This window comes from Chelonia mydas, chromosome 5, assembly GCF_015237465.2.
Source record: "Chelonia mydas isolate rCheMyd1 chromosome 5, rCheMyd1.pri.v2, whole genome shotgun sequence".
NCBI lineage: Eukaryota > Metazoa > Chordata > Testudines > Cheloniidae > Chelonia > Chelonia mydas.
This window is the reverse complement of record NC_051245.2, coordinates 96,683,213-96,709,814: the sequence shown is the minus strand read 5'-3', so window position 1 is coordinate 96,709,814 and position 26,602 is coordinate 96,683,213. Positions and strand designations below refer to the sequence as shown.

Below are 26,602 nucleotides of genomic sequence, written 5' to 3'. Positions count from 1 at the left end.
AAACCTCCGGTGAGGGGATTCCACAACCTCCTTTGGAAACCTATTCTAGTACTTAACTATCCTTTTATAAGTTTTTCCTAATATCTAACCTAAATTTCCCTTTCCCATTACTTCTTGTCCTATCTTAAATGGACATGGAAAACCAAATGATCACCATCCTCTTTATAATGGCCCTTAACATACTTGAAGACTGTTATCAGGTCCCCCTCTGTCATCTTTTCTCAAGACTAAACATGCTCAGGTTTTTAACCTATCCTCATTGGTCAGGTTGTCTAAACCTTTTATCATTTTTGTTGCTGTCCTCTGGACTCTCTCCAGTTTGTCCATGTCTGTTTTAAAGTGGTACACCCAGAACTGAACACAATATTCCAGCCCTGACTTCACCGGTGCTGAGTACAGCGGGACAGTTACCTTGTGTGTCTTACATATGATGTTTCTGTTAATGCACTCCAGAATATTAGCTTTTTCAGCAACTGCATCACATTGTTGACTAATATGCAATTTGTGATCCACCAGAACCACCAGATTCTTTACAGCAGTATTACTGCCTAGCCAGTTATTCCCCATTTTGTAATTGTGCATTTGATTTTTTTCTTTGATTGTAGCACTTTGCACGTCTTTACTGAATGTCATCTTGTTGATTTTCAGACCAATTCTCCAAATTGTCAGTCATTTTGAACCCTTATTCTGTCCTCCAAAGTGCTAGCAACGCCTCCCAACTTGGTGTCGTCCACATATTTAATAAGTATACTCTCCACTCCATTATCCAAGTCAATAATGAAAATATTGAATAGTACCAGACCCAGGCAGCATCCTATTACATACATCCTCCCAGTTTGGCAGCAAACCATTGACAGCTACTCTTTGAGTAAAGTCTTTGAAAATCACTATAAAATAAAAATAAAGAATTGCCAACACTGACTGAGTTTCAACGTGCATCTAGGAGCAGGCATCCACCATCTTTCCCTCCTGGTATGGAATGAACAGAGGCTTTTACCTCTTAAACTAGAGAATGTCTCAAGAACCACACAGATCTCAGGATATCAGCAAAGGCCCAGTGCCATGGGCATCTGCCTGGTGAGGAGGAGAGAATGTCATGAATAGTGGCTGCTCCCCAGCTGCATTTCTTCCAGCACCTATCCTCTAAACATCTGTGGAGCCCTCACACCATAGAGCTATAGCAGAGAAGCTTCTCAGGTTCCAGGAAAGGGGGAGCACACTGAAGGGTTGGTATTCTTTCTCCTCAGCAGGTTATACCGTAATTAAGCTCCTGTCTGCTTTTATTAGTGGAGGGGAGAATATGGCCCTGAAAAAGTAGAGAAACAAGACCCAATCTCCTTAGTCACTACCAAAGGTTGAGATTTTTAAGACTGATGCAGGGATTTAGCCACACTGCTCTTATTAATTTAACTGGGAGGTGTGTGATTAAATGTCTGTGTCAGCTTTGAAAACTCAACGTCTTCAGAGAGCAAAATACATAGATGTTTTTCATCTATGGTAGTGGAAGTTTTTTTCAGTCACCCAAATTGACCTTTCTGCAGTCACAGTCTGATTAAAATCATCCATAAAAACAAGATAATTTTTTTTATTCCTTTCTTTATTTGGACAATTTATATACATATGTACAAAAAACACCTATGCCTACTTCTTCCTTTTTTTTTTTTTTTTTTTTTTTACAAGTTCATGTGATTTACAAAACAGGACAGCAAAATAACTTATAAAGGATACGAATACTGTACAAAAATAAAACTGATTAAATCATTGTAAAGGTTGGTATTTTATAGTTTACAGATCATTAGTCTGTAGTAAAACAGCATTCTGAAGAACGAGTCCAGTCTGGTGTGTACTGAACGAAGTCCATCTGCAAACTGAAAATAGAATTGTTTATGGAAGTCATCAAAAAATTGTTCACAAAAGTAGCATGCTGTATAGCTATACCTGTAAAGCCTTGGCTTCTCTATGCAGTAGTGAAGGGCTTTCTTAACTGAGGAGAGGAGCTGTCCTAACTTCAGCACTATTAAGTATTTCCCGAATAGTATGACAAGTACGTATAGTATTAGAGAACCTGATTTTTCTTTCTTTTCCAACACCTGCAACAGTCTCTTACAGAAATTCAGTTTAAAATATAAATGACTATCCTGCAATTTGTTTTGTATGTTCAATCCATTGTCGGCTTTCACTCAAAACAAACAAACAAACCAAAACCCCAAAACTTTCTCAATGTATTTTGTTCGTGGTTAATGAACCATGTTAATCCCATCTGGACGGGGCTGAGATACAGCATGTATTAAAGCAAATCAGAATGTTGGTTTCTGCTTGGGAATTTTTATAGACAGGGTCTTCTCACAAACATAGACATGAGTTTATACATTCCATTTTTTGTACCTGTGAGAGTACCTTACATTTTTTTATAACATGAAAAACAATTTAGTGACCTTTGTTTAAATGTACATTCTGCCCCAAATATTCAAGCTTGGTTGCTTATAGCTCGACACCTATATCCATATTTAGGCTACTATGGGTAGTTAAATGGTCTGATTTTTTTGTTTTTTGTTTTTTCAAGAGGTACTGATTACCCACAGCTCCCAACGTAGTCAATAGGAGGTAAGGACACTCAGTATCTCACATGATCCGTCCCTAATTTGCTAAGTACTGCACTTGTCCCACATAATGGCAACAGTACACATAGAACAGCTGCTGGATTGTAGAACTGACTCTAAACTCCGTTAAGTGTGTTTTTTTTTTGTTTGTTTGTTTTTTTATTTTTAATAGAGAAGGGGAGGACGAGTATAAAAACATTACTTTGTGAGTTGCTGGGCTACCACATGGTCCTGACCCCAAGGCAATAGTTACAGTACTGGTAAGCAGAATAAATTTTTTACATTGGGTCAATAGAAATAGCCAGGCTACCTATTTATTAGGAAGAACAAATGTCCCTACAAGTTATTTTGAACACCAGAAATTAATGCTTGTTTCTTAAAATAACTGTTTCAAAAAGCTGAAACGGAGGTAGAAAGTGTGCTTGGTTTCCTGATGTCTTCACTGAAGAAAACGCCTCCCTTTTTATTCCACAGACTGCTCAATATCCCTAATGCCTTAAAAGCAGTTCTCTTCACATAGACAGAATTTCTAATGAACTACACAAGTAAAAATGCTATAGACAAACTGATCTCTAAAGCTGGAAGCCAGGTATAACTGTAGAAGAAAATATTCTACTTCTGAGTAGAATTTTATTTCTAGGAAGCAAGCTTTTTTATCAGGTGAAACAATGAGAAGATAACTGTCGCTGCAGGTGTACTAACAAGATTTTATATACAAAGTTTTACAAGAGGACCCAAATAACATCCCCAGTGTAACACCACTGACTTCAGTGTGGTTAATTCAGAGATGAATTTGGCCCTAGATATCTGTAATAGGGCTTCACCTCACCTTCCTTCTTTTGAAGGAAGGGTAAAAACAAAAGACCAGAAGAACGTTTCTGGAAAGAAAAGTGTGTAAACATAATTCTCCACCATACAAGTGGATGAAGAGGGAAAAATCCATAATATTTTTTTTTTAAATTCATGCTTTTAACTTAACAAGACGAAAACTCAGATAATGTAAATGATCTTAAGTTTTCCGTCACTGATGTCTTAACTCCTCTTAAAGAGCAAATCATAGCTTTTAAATAAATGTAATATTGCCATTATAATAAAATATGTTGTATATGACACACAAGTACTATACAAGGTATCTAGTGGTGAGGCTTATGTCATAAGGAATATTATGACATGCCTTCTTTATTGTAGTTCTAATTATCTCATGATTTTCCCCTCAACTCTATACAACAGCTATGAAAAGATAAAGGAGCCTTAGCTGTTTCCATTAGCATAGACTGCTCTTAAGGAAAGGTCTAGTCTCTCCATAGCACACACAACTCCCACTGGAATTTATAGGAGTTGGACAAGTGTATGATGAGAATAAACCTTTAAGGCAAGTGTATGAAGAGAAAAAACCTTTTAAAAAGCAGCAGTTTCTAAAGATGGTAGCTGCTATTATGCATCCATTCAAATAAAACAGCAGAATAAAGCACTGTTAGTGGCATTCATATAGTACAGTACGGTATATATTGTCAAATGAAATTATAGGAACAATTCAGAGAAGTATATTTCTCCTTTCATACTCCTGCCACATTATTTAGGCTGACTGATATTTTTTTTCTGGTAACTTTGAATAATAGAGCTAAATACACATGATGTCAGAAAGTCTGAGTTTTGCTTTTTGTTACTTTTTTTTCTTAAAGTATCCGCTTACGTTATACACAGATTTATTGGAAAAAAAAATTCAAAAGTATAGTTCATACAAAGAAAAATTAGACCCAGTTTTCTTTAGTCTAAATTCAACTTACTTTTGTATATCAATCAGGTGGTATTAGTAACACATGTGATGTATTTCTTAACAGTCTTTAAATGATGGATCATTCTGAGATAGAAGTGAACCCACTTCTAAGATGTGTGCTATGGAGTTTTACTTGAGAATTATTTAAATGATTTGGAAAGTGGTTTTACTAAACAAATTTTAAATACAAGCAGCATTACATTGTTCAACAAAACATGTTTATGACAGCAATCACAAAGACCTTGGAATCACTATTGTGGAGTCACAGGTCAGACCACCCAGTCAGACATATATACACCCGTGTTGATTCTTTAAGTTACAAAAGAAATTAATCATCTACTCTGATCCCCATCTCTGCCCCCAACCTCACTCAGCAGTCACTCATTTAAGACTGTTATCAGCACGGGGGACAAAATATTTATTTTAAATTTCAGCTACATGTGCTTTAAAAATGCAAGTAGGGAATATTAACTGTACAGTGGCAGACTTCTTGTGCTGATCAGTTATGCCTTTACCAATGTCTTTTTTCCCCCAGTGTAGTCCATCATTCAAAATGAGGTGGAGCTTGACTTTTTTGATCTCTTAATCATGCTTGGATGAAACTCAGTGTGGCGACGGGCATGCTTTGTCAGGTGATCACTCCTCATGAACCGCTTCTCACAGAGAGGACACCTGAACTGCTTTTCACCAGTGTGGGTTCTGTAGTGTCGAGTCAGCTCATCTGACCGAGAGAACTTTTTAAGGCAATCGGGCCATGTGCACGGGAATGGTCGCTCACCTGTAGGAAGGTAATGATGATAAAACCAGAAAGTTTAGAAGGAAAAACAGGAATCTAGAAGATGACAGCAGAGCAATACCAAACAATACCACAGAGCTTACACAAATCAATAAATTTATACACGTGTTGCTTAATCACCGTTAAGGCTGCATTATGGGATATGCCACCAATTCACAACGTGAAAAGCAGGGGAATCAGAGGTGCTGACTCTGTGGGTACTCCGGGGCTGGAGCACCCACGGAAAAAAAATAGTGGGTGTTTAGCACCCACCGTCAGCCCTGCCGATCAGCTCCTTCCCTCCCCCGGGCCTCCCGCCCGCTGGTGATCAGCTGTTCAGCGGTGTGCAGGAGGCGCAGGGAAGGAGGAGTGGGGTAGGGCATGCTCAAGAGAGGAGGTGGGAAGGGGTGGAGCAGGGGCAGGAAGAGGTGGGGCACCCCCTGGGAAATCACAAAGTCAGCACCTATGAAGGGAATAACAAGCTAAGGGGGAAAGTCTTCTGCATTTCTTACCACTTTCACATAGCCTATAGTGCTGTCAATAACACCCTACGGTTATTCACGGCTGTCAATAACAACCCATACGGTTTCATGTCTCCCTCCAACAGATACCAAAAACCAGTATATACCCTGATTTCATCAAACTCCAGTGCAAAATCTTAACAGGCCTCTGAAGCTGTTGTATGAGCAGATCAGCACGTCTGACTGCCATACGTTCCATACAGCTGAGAAGTTCTTCTGCCCTAACACTGCTGAGGTGACTATTAAGGCTTTGCATTAGAGTAGAAGTTTGATGAAATTGGGGGTATATATTGCTTTTGGGTATCTGGTGGAGGGGGAAATGAAACCTTGTGGAGCATTGCAGTGTGTTATTGACAGCGCTGCGGGCAATGTGAAAGTGGCAAGAAATGCAGGAGACTTTTCCCTTACCTTGTTGTTTCCACGCTTTTCATGTTGTCAGTTGGTGGGGTGCTTCCTGAAGCAACCTTCGCTGTCACCAAATAAAGCCTTTGTGTGTTACTTTGCTAGTGTTTTATACTGGTTTGATGTACTTCAGTGAATTGGTCCCCAAGGGAGAGATGCCAATGGTTGAAATGCAAAATACCTGTATTTTGATGTCATGCTATAATTTACATATTCCAATAGTACAGATTATAGTAAATTATTAATGTGTTATGGGATATCTTCTCTTTGTGTAAATTAAATAAACCAGTTGCATTTAAAAAGAAAACCTGAAAGACAAACTGTCACGTGCAACCAGAATATCCCCTCACACAGGTCAACAGCAATGTTTGAACCCTTAACCCTCAAACCAGATCTTTACTGTTAGAGCTACAAGAGTATTTGCTACCCTCAGGTCAGTCACAAGAGGACCTGACACACACTTTCACAAGGGGTTACTAAACTGTTTACCAGACAACATTAGCATATTGGAGATCAGGAATCCCAGGGTCTATTGTTGGGTCTTGAAAAGAGAGTTTAGGAGTTAGATAGGCTAACCAAAGCACATTCAATCAGAAAGGCTGTGTGGCTAAGGGATGCTAATTGGGTCTGCCATTTTTAATCCTGGCTTCTACTTCTGACTGTACCTGCAGTGAACTTGTGCAATGTCTCTGTTAATCTAATTTTGTAAAATGAGGTGCCAGCTCATACTTGCCTTCTAGAATTGGGGTTCAAGGACTGGATTGATAATCAGGGTGGTGAGAATCATGGAAATATAAACCACGTTCAGTAGAGGTGAAATGTGAATTTGGTATTCTCTTTCCCAGCTCAGGGAGCTTCCCCCTAGCTTAGAGGAGTATTGGGCAGAGATGGCTCGCATTCTTTCTATCTCTCTCTCTCTCTCTCCCCTGCCAGTGACCATGTTACAGCATCACTGCTCATTACAGCAGGTTTAGTATAATACATTTCTTTTCAGTTATGGAGAAAAGTTTAAAATTATGATGCCAATGAAGGATATGTATAACTGATACTGTATTAATCATTGCATGATGAGCAACGTGTGGTGCAAAGCACAGATCCCAGGGCACTTTAGTGTTCTTTCAAAGGTTTTTGGAAAACAGGTGAGACAATCCAGTGTAAAACTTCAGAAAAGGGGACAATTTGAAGCAGATTACTCTCTGTAATGACCCAATTTTAATCAAATTGCCATTAAAAAGATAAATAGTATTAATCTTTATAGTCTATGTTTTGGACTTTTGCCATCTTAATGGGATTTATACAAAACAATGGTTTTAAACTTAAACTGAAAACTTATGACTCATTTTTAAACTATGGAGTCCAGATCAGCAACTCCATAATACTACCTTTCATACTCTGGCTTATGTAAAGCACTTTACAATGATGCTAAATACTTGAGGTGAAATCCTAGTAAAGTCAATGAGAGTTTTGCCATTACTACAGTTAGGTCAGGATTTCACCTTAGATGCACAGTGACTGTGTAAGCAAACAAAGTGCCAATTTGTTTCCACCACTAGTTCATAAACAGCCGTTCAGGAAAGCATTTAGGCATATGCTTAACTTTATTCATATAATGCTTAAGTGCTGTCCTGAACAGGGTTGCTTTTCTGAATCAGGACCTAAAATCAGTTACTTGCTGGTTTTCTAAATTGAGATGGAGAGTCCTGATTAGAACACTAGTGTTATGGGATCTTTAATTTTCATCAAGACAGCTGCCAGTGGGGTATCAGCCAGTGGATTTGTATAGGATAACTTATAGGCACTCAGATCCTGTGGTAATGAGTGCAATATAAAGAGCTATATAGAACAAAATGACTAGAACTTGGTTTTTATGAGCTGTATCCACAAACTTGCACTTTCTGTTTCCTTTCTGAAGCACTCCTCAAAATTGGGATGATTATTTTTGAATACACAGACTCTTCTAGTATTCCTTTTTCACTAAGGAATACTAGAAGCTGGAGTTGTGAGAAAAGAAACAAAAATGGGGACCCAGGCCACCAACACAGTTCCAAATAGAGAAAAACAAAGCTGCTCAATCTCCTGGTTGGCTGCTTCAAGTCAATTCAATTCAACTTCCTAGGCTAAAAAGTTACTGTCCCTTTATTGTCAGATCCAGCAACATGGACTGATGTGCTTCTGGGTGTGGGGAGCAAAACCCATTACCTTAACCCAAAATGCGTTGCTGAACACTTTCAGAAACAAAGATTTCAAGAATGGGCAATAACCATTAGATGTGTCCTAGGCACCCATAGGTTGCATTCACAGATATCAAAATCCCTAAAATTAATCCATGAAGATGGCATGAGAAGAAAGGAGTCAGAGCTGAAGGACTAGCTAGACGAAGAAAGAGAACCAGGAGAGGAAAGTATCACAAAGGTCCACTGAGGATAAGATGTCAAGGAGAGGATTACTGACAGAGTCAAAAGCAAAGAATTCAAGGAGAATGATGGGAGTAGATTCTCTGAGATTTGGCCAGAAAATGGTGGCTTTAGATCAGGGGTTCTCAAACCTCCTTCTGAGAACAAAAATTGGCAACCTCCTTCTGACAACAAAAATTACTACATGAACCCAGGAGGGGGGACCGAAGCCTGAGCCCGCCCAAGCTCTGCTGCCCTGGTGGGAGGGTCAAAGCTCTGCTGCCCTGGTGGGAAGAGGGGCCAAAGCCCAAGGGCTTCAGCCCCAGGCAGGGAGACCTGTAATTTGAGCCCCACCACCTACAGCGGAAGCCCTTGGGCTTTGGCCTGGGGTGAGGCTCAGGCTTCATCCCTGGGCCTCAGCAAGTCTAAGCCAGCCCTGGCGACCCCATTAAAATGGGGTTGTGATCCACTTTGGGGTCCCAACCCACAGTTTGAGACCGCTGCTTTCAACCTTAGTCTCTCTCTGTCATATATAGGTGTCAGAGCTTGATGTCCAGGCTCTGTATCAATGGAAGCTAGGCATTGTAAACTGCCATTCTGATGTCAGGTTGGGCACTCTTCCACAATGTGAGTTATCGTCTGCAATGCTGTCCCACAGTCTGAGTGTAGGGAAGAAACCAGGCCAAGCTCTCGCATAATAGTAGCAACTCTGAACGAACCAGAGAGTAGCCTGTTGAGGTTGGTCCAAGATGTACAATCATATAGACAAGGAGGAAGGTGCAGTGGTGGACTCCTGAATTTACTTAGTGTGTTAGGTTCTCTTTCCTACCAATGCTTCCAATCTATGATGTAGTTTTCAGCACCCTGGTGACGCTGATCGTCTGTAGTGCTCTTGTCCAAAAGTGTGTGAGTTGCCATGGCAAAGGGGTGTTGAGAGATTAGCAGGGGTGTAACACTCCCAGTCCACAGGAGTGGGACAACTCCTCTGAAGATGAGCAGACCTTTGAGTTGGCACTGTGTGTTGTTTCCAGTCTGAGAATGGGGCATCAGCCAGCCAGAGATGTAATAGGCTAGTTTTGTCAGACTTAATAGTAATAGCCTCTCATTGAAGGAGCTATGTGTGCTAGCACATACAGACTGAAGGTTGGTGTGTAATTCAAGCAGTCACTAATATGAGTGACCAATATTCTTCATGTCAACAAACTGAATGTGGCAACTGCTCGCCCAGACCATGGAGCACTATTCAGCTATACCAAATAGCAGGGCCAATACAGATGTAGAAAGGACTGAAGAGTCTGCTCCCCAGGAGGCTCCTGACAGTTTTCGTATCAAGGCAGTATGGGAAGAGATCTTCATTTTCAGGAGTCTCAGGTGAGGCCAGCATGTCCGGCTACGGTTGAGTTTTACTCCCAAGTATTTGATAACTGGCTGGAATTTCAGTAGCCATCCTGGGACACACATTGAGAGGAATTGATTGACAAGATAACTGTTTAAATGGAAAGTGGTTGCCGTTGTCCTGGTTTCATTGAGAATTCATCTCCCCTGCTGGAATATGTGGTCAAAATAGGCATGTGTTGGCTGAGCTTCTCTTCAACCCTGTGGAAGTCATTTCTGGGGCGCTCAATACAGATGTAATCAGCATACACGTACTTCTCGGCCTATGTTTCAGGAAGGTCATATGTGTATATATTGAACAAAAGAGGAGCCAAAACTGACCCTCTTTGGGAGGCCATTGTGTAGACACGTAGGGTGAATGATTTTCTCCCCAACTTGCAGGCTGAAGCTTTGGTTATTGATCATTTCTTGGATGAACTGCACCATCGGCCTACAAGGAATAATTCGCAGCAACTTGGCAGTTGGCCCAATGTGCCACATGGTGTCATAGCCTGCTGTCAGATTCATAAGGACTACACCAACTTTCCTGACTCAAATGTGTTTTCAGTATATCTACTCTTGGGTGCATCTTGACTCCATCCTGAATGTGAGGCAACTGAGGGTACCTTGACTACCTCACTAATTCACATCAGCATTAGTCTCTCCAACAGCTTGTAAATAACACACAGCAGAGAATTCAGTCAGCCACTCTCTGGGTCTGTCAATGGCTCCCCTGGCTTGGGTACAGCTACAGCCTTTGCTCTGCACCTGGGTACAATGATTCAAAAATCAAAGTAGCCAGCTTTTGGAAATCGGCCCAAAGTGAGAAAGAAACTTGTGGGTGTAATCTAGACCAGGAGCCTTGTCGTGCTGCAGTTGAGATATAACCAGGTCAAGCTCTTGATCGGTAGAAAGAGCCATCAGGTTCATGTCCACATTCAGAGCCTTCCAACCACCATTTTAACTGCACAGAATGCTCTGCCTCAATTAGAAGTCTTGCCATTTGCCACCAGCTGGGATGTGATGGAGTTTGCTGTGTCTGCTGTGACAGGGCCAGACCAGATTAGAATCTCTGTTCGGTCTCTTACTAGTCTGCTAGGCTTTGTGACTGGAATGCATGACTTTAGTGACAGTGGTAAAAGCTGAGTCTAATAGATGAAAACAGTCGCTCATATAATACATTATGAAGTTCAGTCTTCTAGCTACGTGGCATGCCTTGTGACCTGTTAGACTTTTCTGCCCCAGACTGAAAAGGATATGCTAGGACTCTGTATGTTGTTAAACTAGAACTCTTATGTTGCCCATGAAGTGGGGACATGACTCTGAAACTATCTTGATTTAGAATTAGCCCAGAAAAAGATTGGCTCTTGGTCAAGGAAGAAGGATGAAAGGAGTAGCAAAGTAGTGAGTCACTCCAGAGCACTAGTAGAGAGGGGGAGAAGACACGTGTTTGAATAATTCTAACCTTCGGAGCTCTGACTCTGGTTTTCAAGGTTTCTCTGTTTCCCGCTCTACCTTTCCAAGTGCAGTTGAAAGCCTTTTTAAATAACCACTGCCCAGAAAGGAGACAATTTAATTTTATAGGTCTGCTGTGCATGCACACACAGGCCATGGTTGCATCTATCCTACAGAATGGGGTGGTTGGGAGTTCATCGTGTAGAGCAGGGGCTCTCAACCTTTTTCTTTTTGAGGTCCCCCCCCCCCAAACATGCTATAAAAGCTCCATGGCCCACCTGTGCCACAACAACTGGTTTTCTGCTTATAAAAGCCAGGGCCAGCGTTAGGGGGTCGCAAGAGGTGCAACTGCCTGGGGTCCCATGCCACAGGGGCACCCACGAAGCTGAGTTGCTCCGGCTTTGGCTTCAGCCCCATGCAGCAAGGCTTCAGCTTTCTGCTCTGGGCCCCAGTGAGTCTAACACTGGCCCTGCTTGGTGGACCCCCTGAAACCTGTTTGAGGCCCCCCAGGGGGCCTCCAGACCCCGTTTGAGAACCACTGGTGTAGAGTGTACAGCACTCTACTCAAGGGTTTTGGTTGTACTGCCTTCTCAATGCCTAACTCACACCTTCTGGCACAAAGTCCTGAAGCATTGGCTTGCAGGACATTTGGCAATGCATTCTGGGACTCCAAGAGAATTGTGGGAGAAGAGGTCAAAATCCCATCACTCTTTGGGAAGCTCAGCAATAACCAGGACATGAACTTAAAATGGAAGTCAGGCTGAAATGTCAGAGCTCACTCTTCGCTCAGCCAGAAATGTTTTTGCTGGAGCTCCTAAAATAAAATCACCACATATTGCCGGAGAGGCAATATGTGGTGTCCCTGCATTACCTGTGTATACCGAAAATGCCCTAACCACCAGCCTCTAGTCAGTGTCTCTTCCCTATCCAGGGGAAGCAATTTTCAAATTTCAGGTATATTCTGATGCAGAATGGGAACATTTTTGAAGTTTCAAAAAATTTTGTGGGACAGAAAATTCATTTCCACGCCGGTCTCATGTAGAAGTTAGCATAAACTTAGTGCATGATACAAGAAAATGTTAAAACTCTGAACTCTTGAAGAGCAGATAGAGGTAGGAGAAAGAGGACCATCCTCTTTTCCAGGCTTTCAGTGATTCTGTGAGCCTGCAAATCCACTGCTCCCCTTGGCCAGGAAGCCATTCTCAAAGCCCAGAGAAATGGTGATTAAATAGCTGATTTGACAGAGACAGTGTGGTAGTGGCGTATGCATTTAGAAGGCTTTAAACAAGGTGGAGGTGCCTGCTGACGTGCAGCGATAGCGCACTTGGCAGCGGTGGACATCGTATCTGCCTCTTGCATTCTGCACATCTGTGAAAGCAATAGCGAAGTGTTTAAGAGTCTGGAATAGGAACTTGCAACAATTTATGCACAGGCAGACAAGCAGCACTACCGGAATCTGTAACACGTTAATGCTGGCTGTACCAGGCATGTGAACGAAATGAATCAGAGATGCTTTGTTCACATTTTGCCAGGGTAGTGTAGAGAGGGAGTGGTGATAATGTTCATTCTGCCTGTTCAAGCCTGAAGGGTTAGCATGTGCTGTCCTTAAATATCCTTGTTTCCTTTGTTGATGGTGGGTTTCACCTTATGTATGCACTTATCGGTTTGAGTCTGGGTAAAGAAAATTGTGGCATAATGGAGTGGTGGTGTAATGAGGGTAAATTAAAAGTATGTTTTATGGATTCTTAACACTGAAATAAATTATGCAATTTTACTTTATTTAAAACCACAAACATTCAGGACAGCTCCAATAAGTAACCAGAGAAAAATAAACCAAGCACACACAAATTTGGTTTACGGGGCTATAGGGCCATAAAATGCATGTCTGGCATACTCCAGTTCTTTGTCCTGTTCACCACCAGAGTGCCAGGAGAACACAGCAGAGGGAGCAGACAGGGATGAGCCAGTCCAGTATGGGCTGCAGTTCTGTACCATAGCATCATGCTAAGGTGGTTGTACAATGCAAACAGGTGCTGGGAGAATAGTGCTAGCTGCCTTTGGTTCTCCATGTATTCTCTTTGAAGTTTTCTGTGGACCTCTTGATCCGGCAGCGTCATTTCATCATCATGCCATGTACATTCAGTCATTGGCTTTCTGTCCTCTTGCCTAAATTGGTCTTGTCTTTCCAAAAAACGACCAGCTTTTTCCTTCTTGAATCTAAACATTGTATCAGAGTCCCTTTACATGCCCCTCTGAGTCATTTCCATTTCCTTCCAGTGAAATGGTCAACTGTTCAATAATTTGTGATTCCTGATGCCTTTGCTGTCCCATTCTGTGATGTGCCAGCATTTCCACACTGGGCCTGGGTGCAGTCGGGCCCTCTGAAATGAGAAATAAGAAGAATGTTAATAGGCTAATTAATGACATTCCAGGGTTGTCTGTACCAAGGAATGCAATAAAAGTAACTGCTTTTGGTTCCTTTCTCACTCCAATGCCTTCTTACAGCAAGATGCTCTGTTCTTACTATTTAAGATGGTAAGGACATAAACTAACATTCTCTCCCTAATTTAAAATCAATTCTTAGGCAGCGGGAATGAAAACAATGTGTGCAGGGGTGGGGCTTGATGGCTGTAGTTCAAAGGGACTAAAAAATTGCTTAATCCAGGCAAACAGGAGACAGAGAGACTCTTTGTGTTGAGGATTCCAGAACAGGAAATGACAGCTCGGTTTGAACAAATTAGGAGCAAAGTTGATAATCCTACACTTGAGGAGTTCTCATGCCTGAATATAGGGCTTATTCTGGGACTGAAGAGGTATAGTGAACTTCTGTGGGTGTATAGGGAAATTAGCATTACCCCTAATTTGATTGCTCAGATTGAGCACTGATTTTTACAAAAGACTTTCAGCGATTACTCCTGGAGGACTGGGGAAAAATATGGCTAAAATACATTATCTCTTCTAGATTTCTGCCCTGCGTTGTTGGCTGACCTCAGTGAAGTTCAACACAGTCCTTATTCCACACCCTCACTGGTGGTTAGTATAGAGCAGCTTGTTATTGAGTAATGCTTATGCCTGTGTCTCTCATATGTTAAACAGAAAGGCAGAATGAACTATAACAACAGCTTGATAAGAGTGGATAGCTAGACAGATGCCTTTGGCTGATACATGGGCTCACTGAGACAAGGTCATGGACATGGTGGGATCATGCTGCACAGTATGAGGTTTCTAGTAATAATACTCTTCTGCTTTTACATTTAGGATAATTCAGGGTTTGATCGACTCTTGGAACAGGTTTTCCTTGGTTGACCTCCATTTTGAGCCTGGCCCTGTGACAAGTTTACTGCATGCCTGAAAATTCTGCCCTTACTTGGGACACCTGGCTATGTAGCCAAATGTGGAGAATTATGGTGGGGCTTGTCCATCCTGACAGAATCTGGGGGAGCTGAACCTGGGAGGGAGGGTAAAGAAAGCTTCCCCTTATGCTGTAGTGGCAGAGCCAGGGAGAATAGGATCTTCTAGCATCATGTGATCTTATAACCACCCACAGTAAGAGTATGGCGTTTGAAAGAACCAAAGAACATGTTCCCACAGCCCCCAAGCATGCAAAACCAATCCTGAGTGCTGAAAATAATAAAATCCAATGTACCTTGTGTGCTCCTTTGTCTCCTACGTCCACCCCAACCTGTTTGGCTGCTGTAGCCAGATCTTGAGCTTCTCCAAAGAGGTTTTGGAATCCTGGTAAGGTCTCAGGCACCTCCTGGTCCTGGCCCACATCCCTTGTCATGGACTGGGCTATGATGAATATTTCTCCTTCCTCTTCTCCTGATGGCCCAGGTGCTAGGTGTCACAGTGCCATCCAAAGTATCTCATGCTTTGTAGATGGATGAGTGCCAAAAATAATGTCCACTTCACTGGGGAGAAAAAAGGCAGGTTTTTCTCCTTATCCCAGACTGGCTTCAGTTATCTCAGGCCCTTTTGTGGCCCTTTTACTTTTCTCCTGGTGTTGTCTTTCCCCCAAGTGGGTGATTCCCTGCCACGCACTATATTTGCGTCACTCAGTCATAATCCAAAGTTTTCCTAATTAGAGTTCAACTGCAATTGAATCTCACAAGCACCTGGGTATCTGCCTCTGGCCAGCTCACAGCATTCCTTCACAATAGCTTTTTCCTTCTGAAATTGTTCCAAAATTGACTTGCTGAAACACACAAAGCTAAGGGGGCTGACAAAAAACAGCACAAAATGAGATTGAAGGTATGCAGTACTATTTATACAGGCAAGGGACTTCCAGAAAACTTGATCCTGAACCAGCAAGGTAGAAGAACTAGGCTAAACAGAACCCCCTAAGTGGTGGCTAGTGCTCTGTGGGACAGTGATGGGAGGACAATTTGCACCATAGAGATTTAATAATTTTATTAAGATGATGATGAAGTAAAAAGAAAACGGTACAGAGTTTAGGCATAGAAGTTTCTGATTGCACCACCTCTTTGTATCTACAGTGGCACTGTACCAATGGAGCCTCACAGTCATGTGGGCAACACAGTAGCTAGCCTTGCTCGGAGCAAGTACAACCCACAGTGTGATATGTTCCTGTGCCCCGTAGATAGTAATTTTGTGGGCAGACACATGACAGGTGTGCTGGGAGGTTTAAATGGCAGTTAGCTTGCCAAATTGCTCAAGTATGGGTAAGATCCAAAGCCACAACATACACATAACCACCAAACTTAAGCTCAGTATTGCTGCAGGATTCCTACAATACATCTTTGACTGCACCAATTTACATCTGTTGCCCCTATGTTCAGGAGCAAAAAAAGGTGTTTTCATTTTATCTATGAATTCCCCCATTGATTGATTAATTATTCATCATGTAAAGTGTGCTAGACTATTCAACAGGACAACCTGAGACACTCTCTTGCTTAGGTATTTATAGGGTGCCAGTCACTATAATTAGCATCAGTTCTCAAGCATTTAAAAAAAAAAAAAAAAGAGCCAGAATGCACCATTTTGCTGCATACGCACTGACCACGTATAGTGCAAGGTGAAGAATGAAAGCAATAACCACTATCATGGGTTTACTTTACAGTTATCAGCGGTACTGGAATGCCATTCTGGCTCCCCCAAAAAAGTGCCGGCATGGCATTCCAGAACATACCCGCACAAGAGTGCTTGGCTGGCATCTAAACACAGGATTAAGACAATCATAAGATTTTTTGAAATGGACTCTGTTCTTTCTATCCTCGGATTTGGCAATTTAAACTTAACTTGGTTTTCCCCAACCCTTTCCTCTCTTTCAGGTTTGGCAGCTCTGTCAGTTTATGAATGTGAGGATGGTGCAGTATTGCAGTGCAGTGAACTGAAGGTGAATGTACTCACCCACAGTGATCCTAATGGTTACACGCACAAACGGACAAAATCAGGTTAGGAAGAAATATACCAAGTGTTCTCCAGCACCAAGGCACAACAGGGTGCAATAACTCATTAGAGTCAGCTCTTCTAATATGTCCTCTGCTGGCAACAGGAGTTACATTCTTGGTGTGAAAGGATAAAGTGAAGCAGTTGAGATAAGGTCACTTTGTTGTTCTGATTCCCTTCTAAATGTGCTTTTCCTTGCTTTGATGGGGTGCTGTGACCACTAACACTTTTTGGTAGTTTTCCAAATGTGAAATTTAACAAATACTTAATTCTCTTTATAAAAAAAAAAGCATATTGAAAATATGAGAGAGATTTTTGCCTAACTTGCTCACCCTCGTAGCCTTTCAAGCAATGTAATCAAATTTTATCAAATATTACAAACAATTTTCTCCTGGATAGAGAACATGTCCATTAAGTAACAATACAAGTTTTCACATTTTTATAAATCCCTGAGAAAAATGGTTTCACACATTTTTATCAAGATGCCCTTTGAGCACTGCTATCTGATCTTCAGCCATATTATAAATGCACTACCTGTGTAACGTGTACTGAATAAGGAGCTTAAAATGTTAGATTTCAGATTGTTTCCATTTGAAACTTAAAAGCACCAAGAAAATGCTCCAAACTTTGCCCATTAATATACACATCTGTACTGTCTGAAACTAGGGATAGTTCAGAAAATAAATGGGAAAGTAATGCAGTCAGGAGCAGCCTAAACTAATAAGGGGCCTGGATTCACGATGCAGTTTGTGTTGCAGCATCCATCAGTTGTGTCTCTGTTGTGACAGAAATGCTGCTCCCTGCCTTCCCTCTGGACAGTAGAACTCAGATCTGTGACTCCATGTCTCTGCCCTTAACCTATTGCTGAATATCACCAAAGGCAAAATGTCAAAGGAGGAGTTCAAGGGCATAGCTTCTGTTGTATTGTTACAAAACTCTTGCACTGTTGGATTGGCTCTGACTCACATATTGACATGGGTTCCTCTAAGGCCCTATTGAGGAGGCAGAGAATGTATATACCTCATGCATTTTATAGCACACTCAAGGGGATCTATATCTTCCAAGCACTTATAATACAGGGAAATCCTTGTTCATTATGAATATTTAATATGCACAAGCGTTTACAGCCAAATCTTAGGAGCAAGTGCATCTGCTACATAGAGCACTCAGGACCTCTGGTCTGCCTGGGTTCCCTAACTGAGTAGACTTCTACTAATCCTGTAACAGCCCACAGAATTAGCCTCCTGATACCTATGCTGCTGCCCATATCCTCTCTTGCCACATGGGGGAGACCATCACCACCAATTGCCATTTGTCCAATTACTGGCTTTCTTTCATCCTCCTTGTTTACACCCTCCTTTCACCTTCCATTTTTTTTATTAAAAACTTTTAAAAGCTATAAACCCCAGCTCTACCCTCATTCAGAATATAAATTGGTAACAAAGAGACTGTATTTCCAAGCTAATGCGCTGTACTACTCTAAATCAACCATCCCCACCCACTTCCACCTGGCCTCTTCACTGCACCAATGACTTCAGTCTTGACTGCCCCTCTGTCTGCAACTGCATCGCCTATGGTTCTGTACCTTCTATGCTATTCCCTATGCACGGAATAGCCTTATAGAGTTCATTTGGAAGACCCATATCCTTGTCACATTCAAGTCTCTCCTGAAGACACACCTTTATCATGATGCTCATGGGAAAGCTGCCATTGACAACAACAACTCTGAGAAGTAGTCTGGGTATAATTTTACATGTCCTATTTTTATTATATTTGTATACACATTCTAAACATAATTGCATATGTATTGAATCCTTTCCCTATCCTCAGGACAGAGAGAGAGAAACAGTCTTTAAATTGTGAGTTCCTTGAGGAACATGGCCAGGCCTCCTCTTCTATTTGGAAAGTTCCAAGCACTTCATAGGTGCTACCAGAAATAATTTATAATAGTAATCTTGCTCTTACTAATGTTTCAGTCCAAAACTCAAGACATCACTAAAATTAAATATTAATTTTCAAGCTAGCTTTGAGCAGGAGTCATGAGGCAGGCCATAGGCAACCAATCATCAGATGGTTACTTTTGGTTTCTGCAAGAGGGGCTGGTTTTGAACGAGCAGTTAAGGAGATAAAAGAAATCTCTGATAATGCAGTCCCCCTCTTCTTGTAACTTAGTTTGGTACTTCATCCCTCATCTTCTGTCAGCCTGAACAAGATGTGCCAATGTGTTTTTAGTTTCACAGCAATACAACATACATGAGTGGTCACTAAACATTTTGAACTTGTTTAGTTGCTATGCATGGGTGAAACGGGGTATTAATAAAAGACAGACCATAGGTACAATGAGTAGACATTATGAAACCATTTTTCAAGATAGAGAATAAGATAAATATTAAAAATTTAAGATGGCAGTAACTATTGATGAGCATCTACTTTAACTAAGAGTGCTAAAGGCTGCAAAGGTAGTGAGAAATCAAATCTCTGCCCTGGAAAGCAAGTTCACATTAAGAAATGCCAGGTTGATCTTAAGGGTTCATGAAATCATGGAGATGAATGGGTTTTGTTTTATTTTTTTAAATGAATGAAGGAAGCAGTCACTTAAGATAGTTAACGCTACAACGTGTAGTCATATATGTCCCTGGCCAATCCAATCAAGAAATACCTCACTGTGGCTATGAAATGTATCACTCTTGGAATGACTTTAAATCCGGCATGTGTATTTTACATTCATGTGCCGAGTTCAAGAATCCTATGTGCCCAGGGTACTGTCTTGATCTCCCTTAGTGACTTACTTGTTTTGTTCCCCTTCCAAAGATGGCACTGGAGTAATCTGTGATTTATAGGTACAGATTTTGGGTGAACTGTGGAGGCTACACCCAGCTTTTTCTGTTCTCCCATTCATGAAGTAATCCTCTTGATGAGGAGTATCATTTACTATTCCATCAGCTAAAGTTAACTCTGTTCACACTGGAAAGTGCTGAAAGTTTATTACTCAAGAATATAGCTGAATATTTGTGGTGTTATTTAATCACTGAAAACTGCGGTACACTGTTATTAACATTAACCTTTACAGTGGAGTCGCATCATACGCACATTTAACTTATGCGAATTCAACTATACGCACTCGGCAAAAAACAACAACTCCTCGCGGCGGTGGAGTACTGTACAGGAGTCGACGGGAGAGCGCTCGGGGGGGTCGATTTATCGCATCTAGACTAGACGTGATAAATTGACCCCCACTGGATCGATTGCTGCCTGCTGGTCCGGTGAGCATCTCGCCGCGCTGTGATTCTAGTGTTTAAAGATATGTATTTTTCGTACAACGTGGCCCCTAAATGCAAGCCAACTACTTCATCTGATGCTCAACCGAAGAAACAGCGATCTGTTCCAATGCTGGAGGAAAAACTGGCTGTGTTGGACTTATTGAGAGACGCTATGTCGGTCTCCAACGTGGCGCGTAAATACGGCCGCAACGAATCTAGCATGCGTGTCATCAAGATTCGAGAGAGAAATTCGTCAAGCCGTGGCATCAAGTGCACCAATAACTGCTAAGGTGATGAGCCAGGTGCGTGATAAGACTTTAGTGAAAACTGAAAAGGCATTAAACTTATGGCTGGAAGACATGAACCGTAAACTCTTAGCCTCTACGCACTGTTCAAATCTCCCGCCGAAGAGGGACAGCCTTCTGATGAGAAGGAATTCAAAGCCAGCCAAGGCTGGCTTAACAGTTTTAAAAACCGATTCAGCCTCAAAAACGTGCAGACTACTGGTGAAGCTGCATCTGCCAATGAAGAGGCAGCAAAAGCCTGCCCTGAACAATTAAAGAAAATTATAGAAGAAAAGGGCTATCTTCTGAAACAAGTTTTTAATGCTGACGAGACTGGGCTCTCCTGGAAAAAAATGCCCAACTGCACTTACACTTCAAAATCAGAAAGACAAGCCGCTGGCTTCAAAGCAGCTAAAGACCGTATGACTGTGTTGTTTTGTGGCAATGCAGCTGGGCATTTAATAAAGCCGGGCTTGCTCTACAGGGCTGCAAATCCCCGTGCCCTAAAAGGCAAGAACAAAAATCTCCTGCCTGCGTTCTGGCAATCAAATAAAAAGGCTTGGGTGACGGCAGCATTATTTCTGGATTGGTTCCACAAGTGTTTCATTCCGGAGGTCAAGCGGTACTTCGAAGAGAAAGGACTTGACTTTAAAGTATTGCTGATCATAGACAATGCTCCTGGCCATCCTGAGGCACACCGGTTTGCGCATAACGACGCTGAAGTCTTCTTTCTCCCTTTTTTTATTCTGTCTTTCTTCCATCTCTCTCATTTTGACTATACGCGATTTTTGCCTCATGCGTGGACTTTAAAACCTACTTGATATAACAATACTGGTGATAGGAAATTGGAAGCAAAGTGGAATCGGGTTTACCTAGGCCACATATGAAGTGGATACCAGTGGAAACCTAGTACAGTGGAGTCGCATCTTATGCGGGGGTTAGGTTCTAAAGTGTTGTATGTTAATTTGCATGTCAACATGCAAAATGCTATTCCAGTTGATGTCTACTTCAGAATAGGATGAATACCTGAGCTCTGGGAACAAACTGGAAATGATACTATGATTTCCTCTGTCTTTTGAAAGCCAGAAATTTGCAAATCTTCACCTACATTTAGTTACCATAGTTCTGAGTAAGTATTGGACCGGAAATGGTTGGGCAGATACCACACAGGCCCTAGGGTAGGTTAAAAGACAGAGTTTAAATAAAAAACCTACTTTTGTGACAAATGTCTTTCCCTTCTTCTCTAGTTTCTGTCTGTAGCTATGGGCTGGAAGTGGGCAAATGGAATGATTTTTCTCCCACAAACTTCACTTGTTGAGGCTTAAAAATCAGGACTACATTCTATCCCCAAAGTTCTTTACTAGGAAGATATAAATGGAAGTTCAGGTGGACTTTCCCTTCTCCATAAGGTTCTATGGAATGACTACCAACCCAACAAGATGAGCACGACTGCATTCCTTTCCTTGCTCCCACAGGCAATCAGAGAGGTTCCTTAATTAACCATAGGGATTGCTGTTGAATAACACACAACCATTCTTCTTGTTCACCTGCTCTCCCTGAGCTAAGCATGCTGCTTTATTAGCCCTTCAGCATGGAGAACACAAGACAGGTAATCAAAACCAGGTCTTCCTCATTGCAATGCAAAGTAGTACAGTATTGCTAGGCCAAAAGGAGAGCCTGTTCAATGGGAGTTTAACTGTAACTCAGATTTAGCCATTTTCTTTCATAAATCTGCTCTTAGTGCATAACTATTGCAGCAGTGCCCTGTGGTATATCTTCCTGTGATAAAAATCTCCTCTTTTTCCACCACCACTGTTAGAGAAAGTTCAGAAAAGAACAAAGTAACCTACAACAGAGATGCTATGACTGGAAGGTAAACTTCCAACTTCTGGTGCTGTTGATTTCCTCTGACTCTCTACTTTTACACTTATGCACAACTCTTATTTATAGCAACTTTTAAACAGCCCCATGCACCAGTATTGTGTCTCCTATTGCAATTTACATGTATGGTAATGGTTTTATTCAGACACTTGAATTAAAAGGACTTGTATGACAATTTAAATAAAAATAAGGCCTACAATTACCATGTTTACAGTTTTTGAGGAGAGCCTGTGGACATCTCAATTACTATAGCAGTTTTGGGGGTTGTTTTTTTTACTGCTAGGTTAACATTTTACCATACTACCTCACCTGCTAAACCGCTTGTGCATATTAGCAAATCCAGTCTTATGAATTTAGTCCTGGTGGAAAAACCCCATTGTGACACTACTGGAGACTGATGTCCTCTATGGAACAGGAAGAGCATGGACAATGAAATAGTCTTTGTTGCCCTGTCAATGTGACCCATCCCCCCAGGCTAAATAGGCTACCTGGAGGGGGTCAAAAGTTAGGTTAAGGGTAACATTTTCAAAAGTGCCCAAATGACTTAGGAGCATATGTCCCATTAGAAGTCATGGGACTTAGGCCCAGATCCTTGAAGGTATTTAGGTATTGCTCTACTCAGCATCTGAACACCGAAACCCTAAGCAGCCAGCCACTCAGGCTCCCTGTACAATGCATAGAGAGAGTTAAGCACTTAAGGAAGAGATTTTCAGAAGCCAGTCAGCTGACCAGGGAGTTGTCTAGGCTAGCCAGGAGTGAAATGCTAAGGAGAGGGATGGGGCTTAAGCATCTAAGTAGCTGAACTGGTGCATGTGGCCTAGAGATAGGTGCCTCCCACCACTCAGGCTCCTCAGCCACGAGCCCTCTCCTGGAGTTAGGCACCTAAGCCAGACCAGCCACTTAGGTAGACCAGGTCTTATCAACCAAAACAGTCTCTTTCCCCTGTTCTCGCTTGATATCTTTCTCACACTCATTATACATTTCCCTATGCCCCCATGTCTCTTTGGTATGGGCACTCTTTTGTCCTTCCACCTGTTGGTGACCTGCCTTCAGCTGTGGGGTCCGACAAGTATCAGGTCTTAAGACATGTTCAGAGCATGCCTACCAGATCAGGCCCCACTGATGAGATAGGCACCCCCCATGTAATCTCACTTTGGGGCTTTGGCTTGAGCTGGAGCAGCTCATTAACTGTGGGGTAGCTTTGCAAATGCTGACTAGCGGAAACTAAGGCAGCTAGGATACTTAGGCACCTATGGGGTTAGGTGGCAGCTCACTGGCAACTTTGAAAGTGTCAGTGGTGCCTAAATGGTGGACTTAGGCACCTAGGTACCTTTAAGGATTTGGGCCCTACATCATTTACATGCTTTTGAAAATTTCCCCCAAGGTCCATTCAGTTCTTGGTCTCTTTGCTGATTTTGCCAACAACGTTGCAAGTTTGTCATGATGGAGTTTATGTTGTGTGTGAAAGAGATAGAAAGGGAGAGTGATGTCATCAGAAACTAGACTCAGACTACCAGTTCATTTCACATAGGCCACCAAACAGCCATAATATAATGGTAATTTACCTTTGGCCATTACTGACCTATATTGCATTCATGATGTAAAAACGAATAGCTCTGTGACCCCCTATTACTAGTATTTTGAGCCATCCAGTCCCCTCATGGGAGCAGATTAAAATGATGGTGAACAGGTGCTATCAAAACACAAAATTGTAAAGCTTTGGAATGCACTTAGCTTTGAAAGTTAAGAACAGTGGTTGAGAATTACCCAACATCTGATCTTTAAAAGCAGCTGCCCTTCTAGTTTGTGTGTATCATACTCATGTGCTTGTATTTTAAAAATATGGGCCACATTCCATTGAAGTCAATGGAAGTGTGCCCATTTACATCAGCAGAGAATTTGCCCCTCTATTCTTGCTATGCTTATGTGGGGGGGGGGGGGGGCAAGCATTTCCTTAAAAACATTTGCTCATTAAAAATTTGCTCAATACCTTCACAAAAAGAGTCTGCTAAAAGCAGTGTTATAATATAAATGGTTATAATGAAGGTGGCTGTCATATAATTTAGGACCCAGTGTGCTGTAGCCTTATACCAGCAAGTCTGAATTAAGAGGTATACCAGTTCATAATCTTTGTAAATTAAAATATTAACCACCTCACAACTTTCCTTCAGTGTGCTGATTAATCAAAATATATTTGCCTTGTCAAGGATGGTTACATTTCTAAAGGTGGAGTTTACACTGCCTTTCTCCTCCTCTATTTTTCAGATCTTAGTTCATTAATTACTAGACCTTTCATATTCTGATTTATGTAGGAGTTAAACTTTACAGGTTTCCTTATGAGAATTCGTAAAATTCGTCATCAATCCACGACCTCAGAAACTGACCACGCCCTTAATCTTACAGCAGAGCTCATGGGGACGAGTCCTAACACACAGGATGAATAAAATGAGTCTCTGAAATCTGACTTTGTAAGTAGGGGATGATGAGTTAGCTTCCGACTAACTATCTTGTCAAAATTCTATGCTGTACTATTCAGTGTTATTTTAAAACTCTCTGAAGACTCCTGGTCAAATGTAAAGCCAGCTTGGCAAGCACAAAAAACAACAAGCATAAGCCTAAAAGAATACTGAGCAGTCCCTAAAAGGCCCTACTGCATACAGGGCGTGCAGCTTCCATGCAATTTTTGGTTAATTCTTGCTACTCTCATAGAAGCAGACTATACCATTTTTAGACTGAACAGCTCCTCTACTGGCCTGATCTTCTCCATGTAAACCTCAGTGTTACAGATGCAGAGAAGAGAAAAAAAATCTCAACAACATGACAAACCCATAGAACACCCTTTGCTCTCTACCCTAAACATTCCATATAATTTCAGTAACATACCATGCTTTCATAGACTGAATGTAGCCAGAAAGCCATTGCATTCATAGCTAATAACAACAAGGATGAGAGACAAAAATGGAGGATGGGAGGAAAACAGGTTAAATAGTAAAATAATCTCTAAGGAGTTCAAACCAGGACAACCAACTTCCTTAACGTTAATATTTGTCTGTATTTGCAGCATTTAAGAACAAGGATAATGTTCATGACTTAAAATCAGTGTTGCATAGCCAATGCTGCTCTGTAACACTGAGGTAACCCCCACAGCCCCCTCTGCAATTGAGAGACCACAGCTAACCTGTATGCACTCTGTAATGGGCTTTAAGATGGGAGGATTTTCCATAGACTTTGCCACATCCACTGTATGGACACTTGTGTCTCTTTTCAGTGGCTAGTTTCCCCTTTGCAGGCACTCCACTGTGGAGGAGAGAGAGAGAGCTGGGCACACTGCCAGAATCCTGTCTTTCCACTGGGCTGTGGGAAGGACTCGACCCAGATTCAGTGGTCACGTCGCTGTCTGATCCTACATCCTCATCTGGACTTTCTACACTGTCACTGCAGATGGAAGGGGTTGGGAGGGGTCTGTACTTGTTCAGGTCCAACAAGCTTTTAGCAATTGTGACCAATGTGCAATAATCCTTCCAGGCATCCCTGGGGTCATTCAGGTCCTTGGTCACTTCTTCATCAGGCATTTTCAGTAGCTCTGCATCCTGAGCCCCCTGTTCCTGTACCACAGAGCGATTGGAAATGGAAACCAGACACTGAGCAGCAACAAAATCCATGTAGGCAACTGCTGACATTTTGCAGACGAGTAACCACCAAGAAAGAGAACCAAAATTCAGGCACCGAAACTTCTCTGTCGTACCCCCCGGGGTTTTTAATCAGCACACTGGTGCCTTCAGCCTCCAAGATCAGTAGCGAGGGGGTGGGGCGGTGTGCGTTAGTATCCAAGCAAGGAGTCGAATTCAGCCACTGATCTTTATATAACAATCCATGACTCCAAAGGCAGCATCCACAATCTGGTGCTACACTGGGACTTCTTGCACTCCTAGACCCCTTACCCGTGATCACCAGAAACTCCAGATTTCAATTCACTCCCAATGACAAGCACATTGACAGGCTATAATAAGGCTCTCTTGGAAATACTGTCACTAGTGGTGATTTCAAGTAATCCAGCGTTTTAAAAGGACCCAAGGTGTGTCCCCCCCAAAAAAAAAAAATCGCAGGAGGAGCTCAGGAGATGCACCCAGCCGCTTTGCCTTCGTTAGAATTCCCTGCACATTCACCCACTCATCAAGACGCTCTGTTGAAATAGCAGACAAAGCTCCAGGTCTACAAGACTCTTGCCCCCCCTCTGCCCACTGCCTGATTCACTCCCCCCTCGCCTGCCGCTCCTCACTGTTCCGGCATGCTCTTGCTCAGTAACAATTTCGCAGAATCCCATCACGTAAGGTTCCAAGCCCCCCACCAATTGGTCAGCGGGGAGGGTGATTCAACTCTGTTTACCTTCTCCCCCTTCCAGTCAGAAGAGCCTTTTTGCATGAGAGGCGTGTCTATAAACGAGGAGTCCGGCCAATCCTAATATTTCCTC

At 42.1% G+C, this 26,602-nt stretch overlaps 1 protein-coding gene and 1 long non-coding RNA gene across 5 annotated transcripts in view; one reads left to right on the top strand and one right to left on the bottom strand.

Moving 5' to 3' along the window:
- Positions 1–19,844, top strand: part of LOC122465976 — a 27,976-nt gene extending 8,132 nt beyond the window's left edge. Inside the window, exon 3 of the long non-coding RNA XR_006291139.1 lies at positions 2,773–19,844. This is a non-coding gene — a long non-coding RNA (uncharacterized LOC122465976). The remainder of the gene's footprint in view (positions 1–2,772) is intronic.
- KLF9 (Kruppel like factor 9) lies at positions 1,678–26,602 on the bottom strand. Of its 4 annotated transcripts, XR_005225750.2 has the most exons (3): positions 25,310–26,505; positions 4,388–5,155; positions 1,678–1,868 (listed from the first exon to the last, which is right to left on the bottom strand). XR_005225750.2 is itself a non-coding variant. In XM_007065615.4 (2 exons), exons 1-2 carry the CDS (start codon positions 25,809–25,811, stop codon positions 4,926–4,928), a joined length of 732 nt encoding a protein of 243 aa, XP_007065677.1. In that variant the 5' UTR covers positions 25,812–26,602; the 3' UTR covers positions 1,678–4,925. The 4 variants fall into 4 exon arrangements, 2 of the variants coding, with proteins under 2 accessions (XP_007065677.1, XP_037757777.1); XM_007065615.4 differs by having other exon boundaries at positions 1,678–5,155; positions 25,310–26,602; XR_005225751.2 differs by lacking the exons at positions 1,678–1,868; positions 4,388–5,155 and adding an exon at positions 13,055–13,678 and having other exon boundaries at positions 14,944–26,511.

Coding starts and splice junctions, on each gene's coding strand:
- KLF9 (XM_007065615.4), bottom strand. CDS start 25,811: ATGTCAGCAGTTGCCTACATGGATTTTGTTGCTGCTCAGTGTCTGGTT. Junction 5,156..25,309: donor CCATTACAGAGTGCATACAG/GTTAGCTGTGGT, acceptor ACCTTCCTACAG/GTGAGCGACCATTCCCGTGC.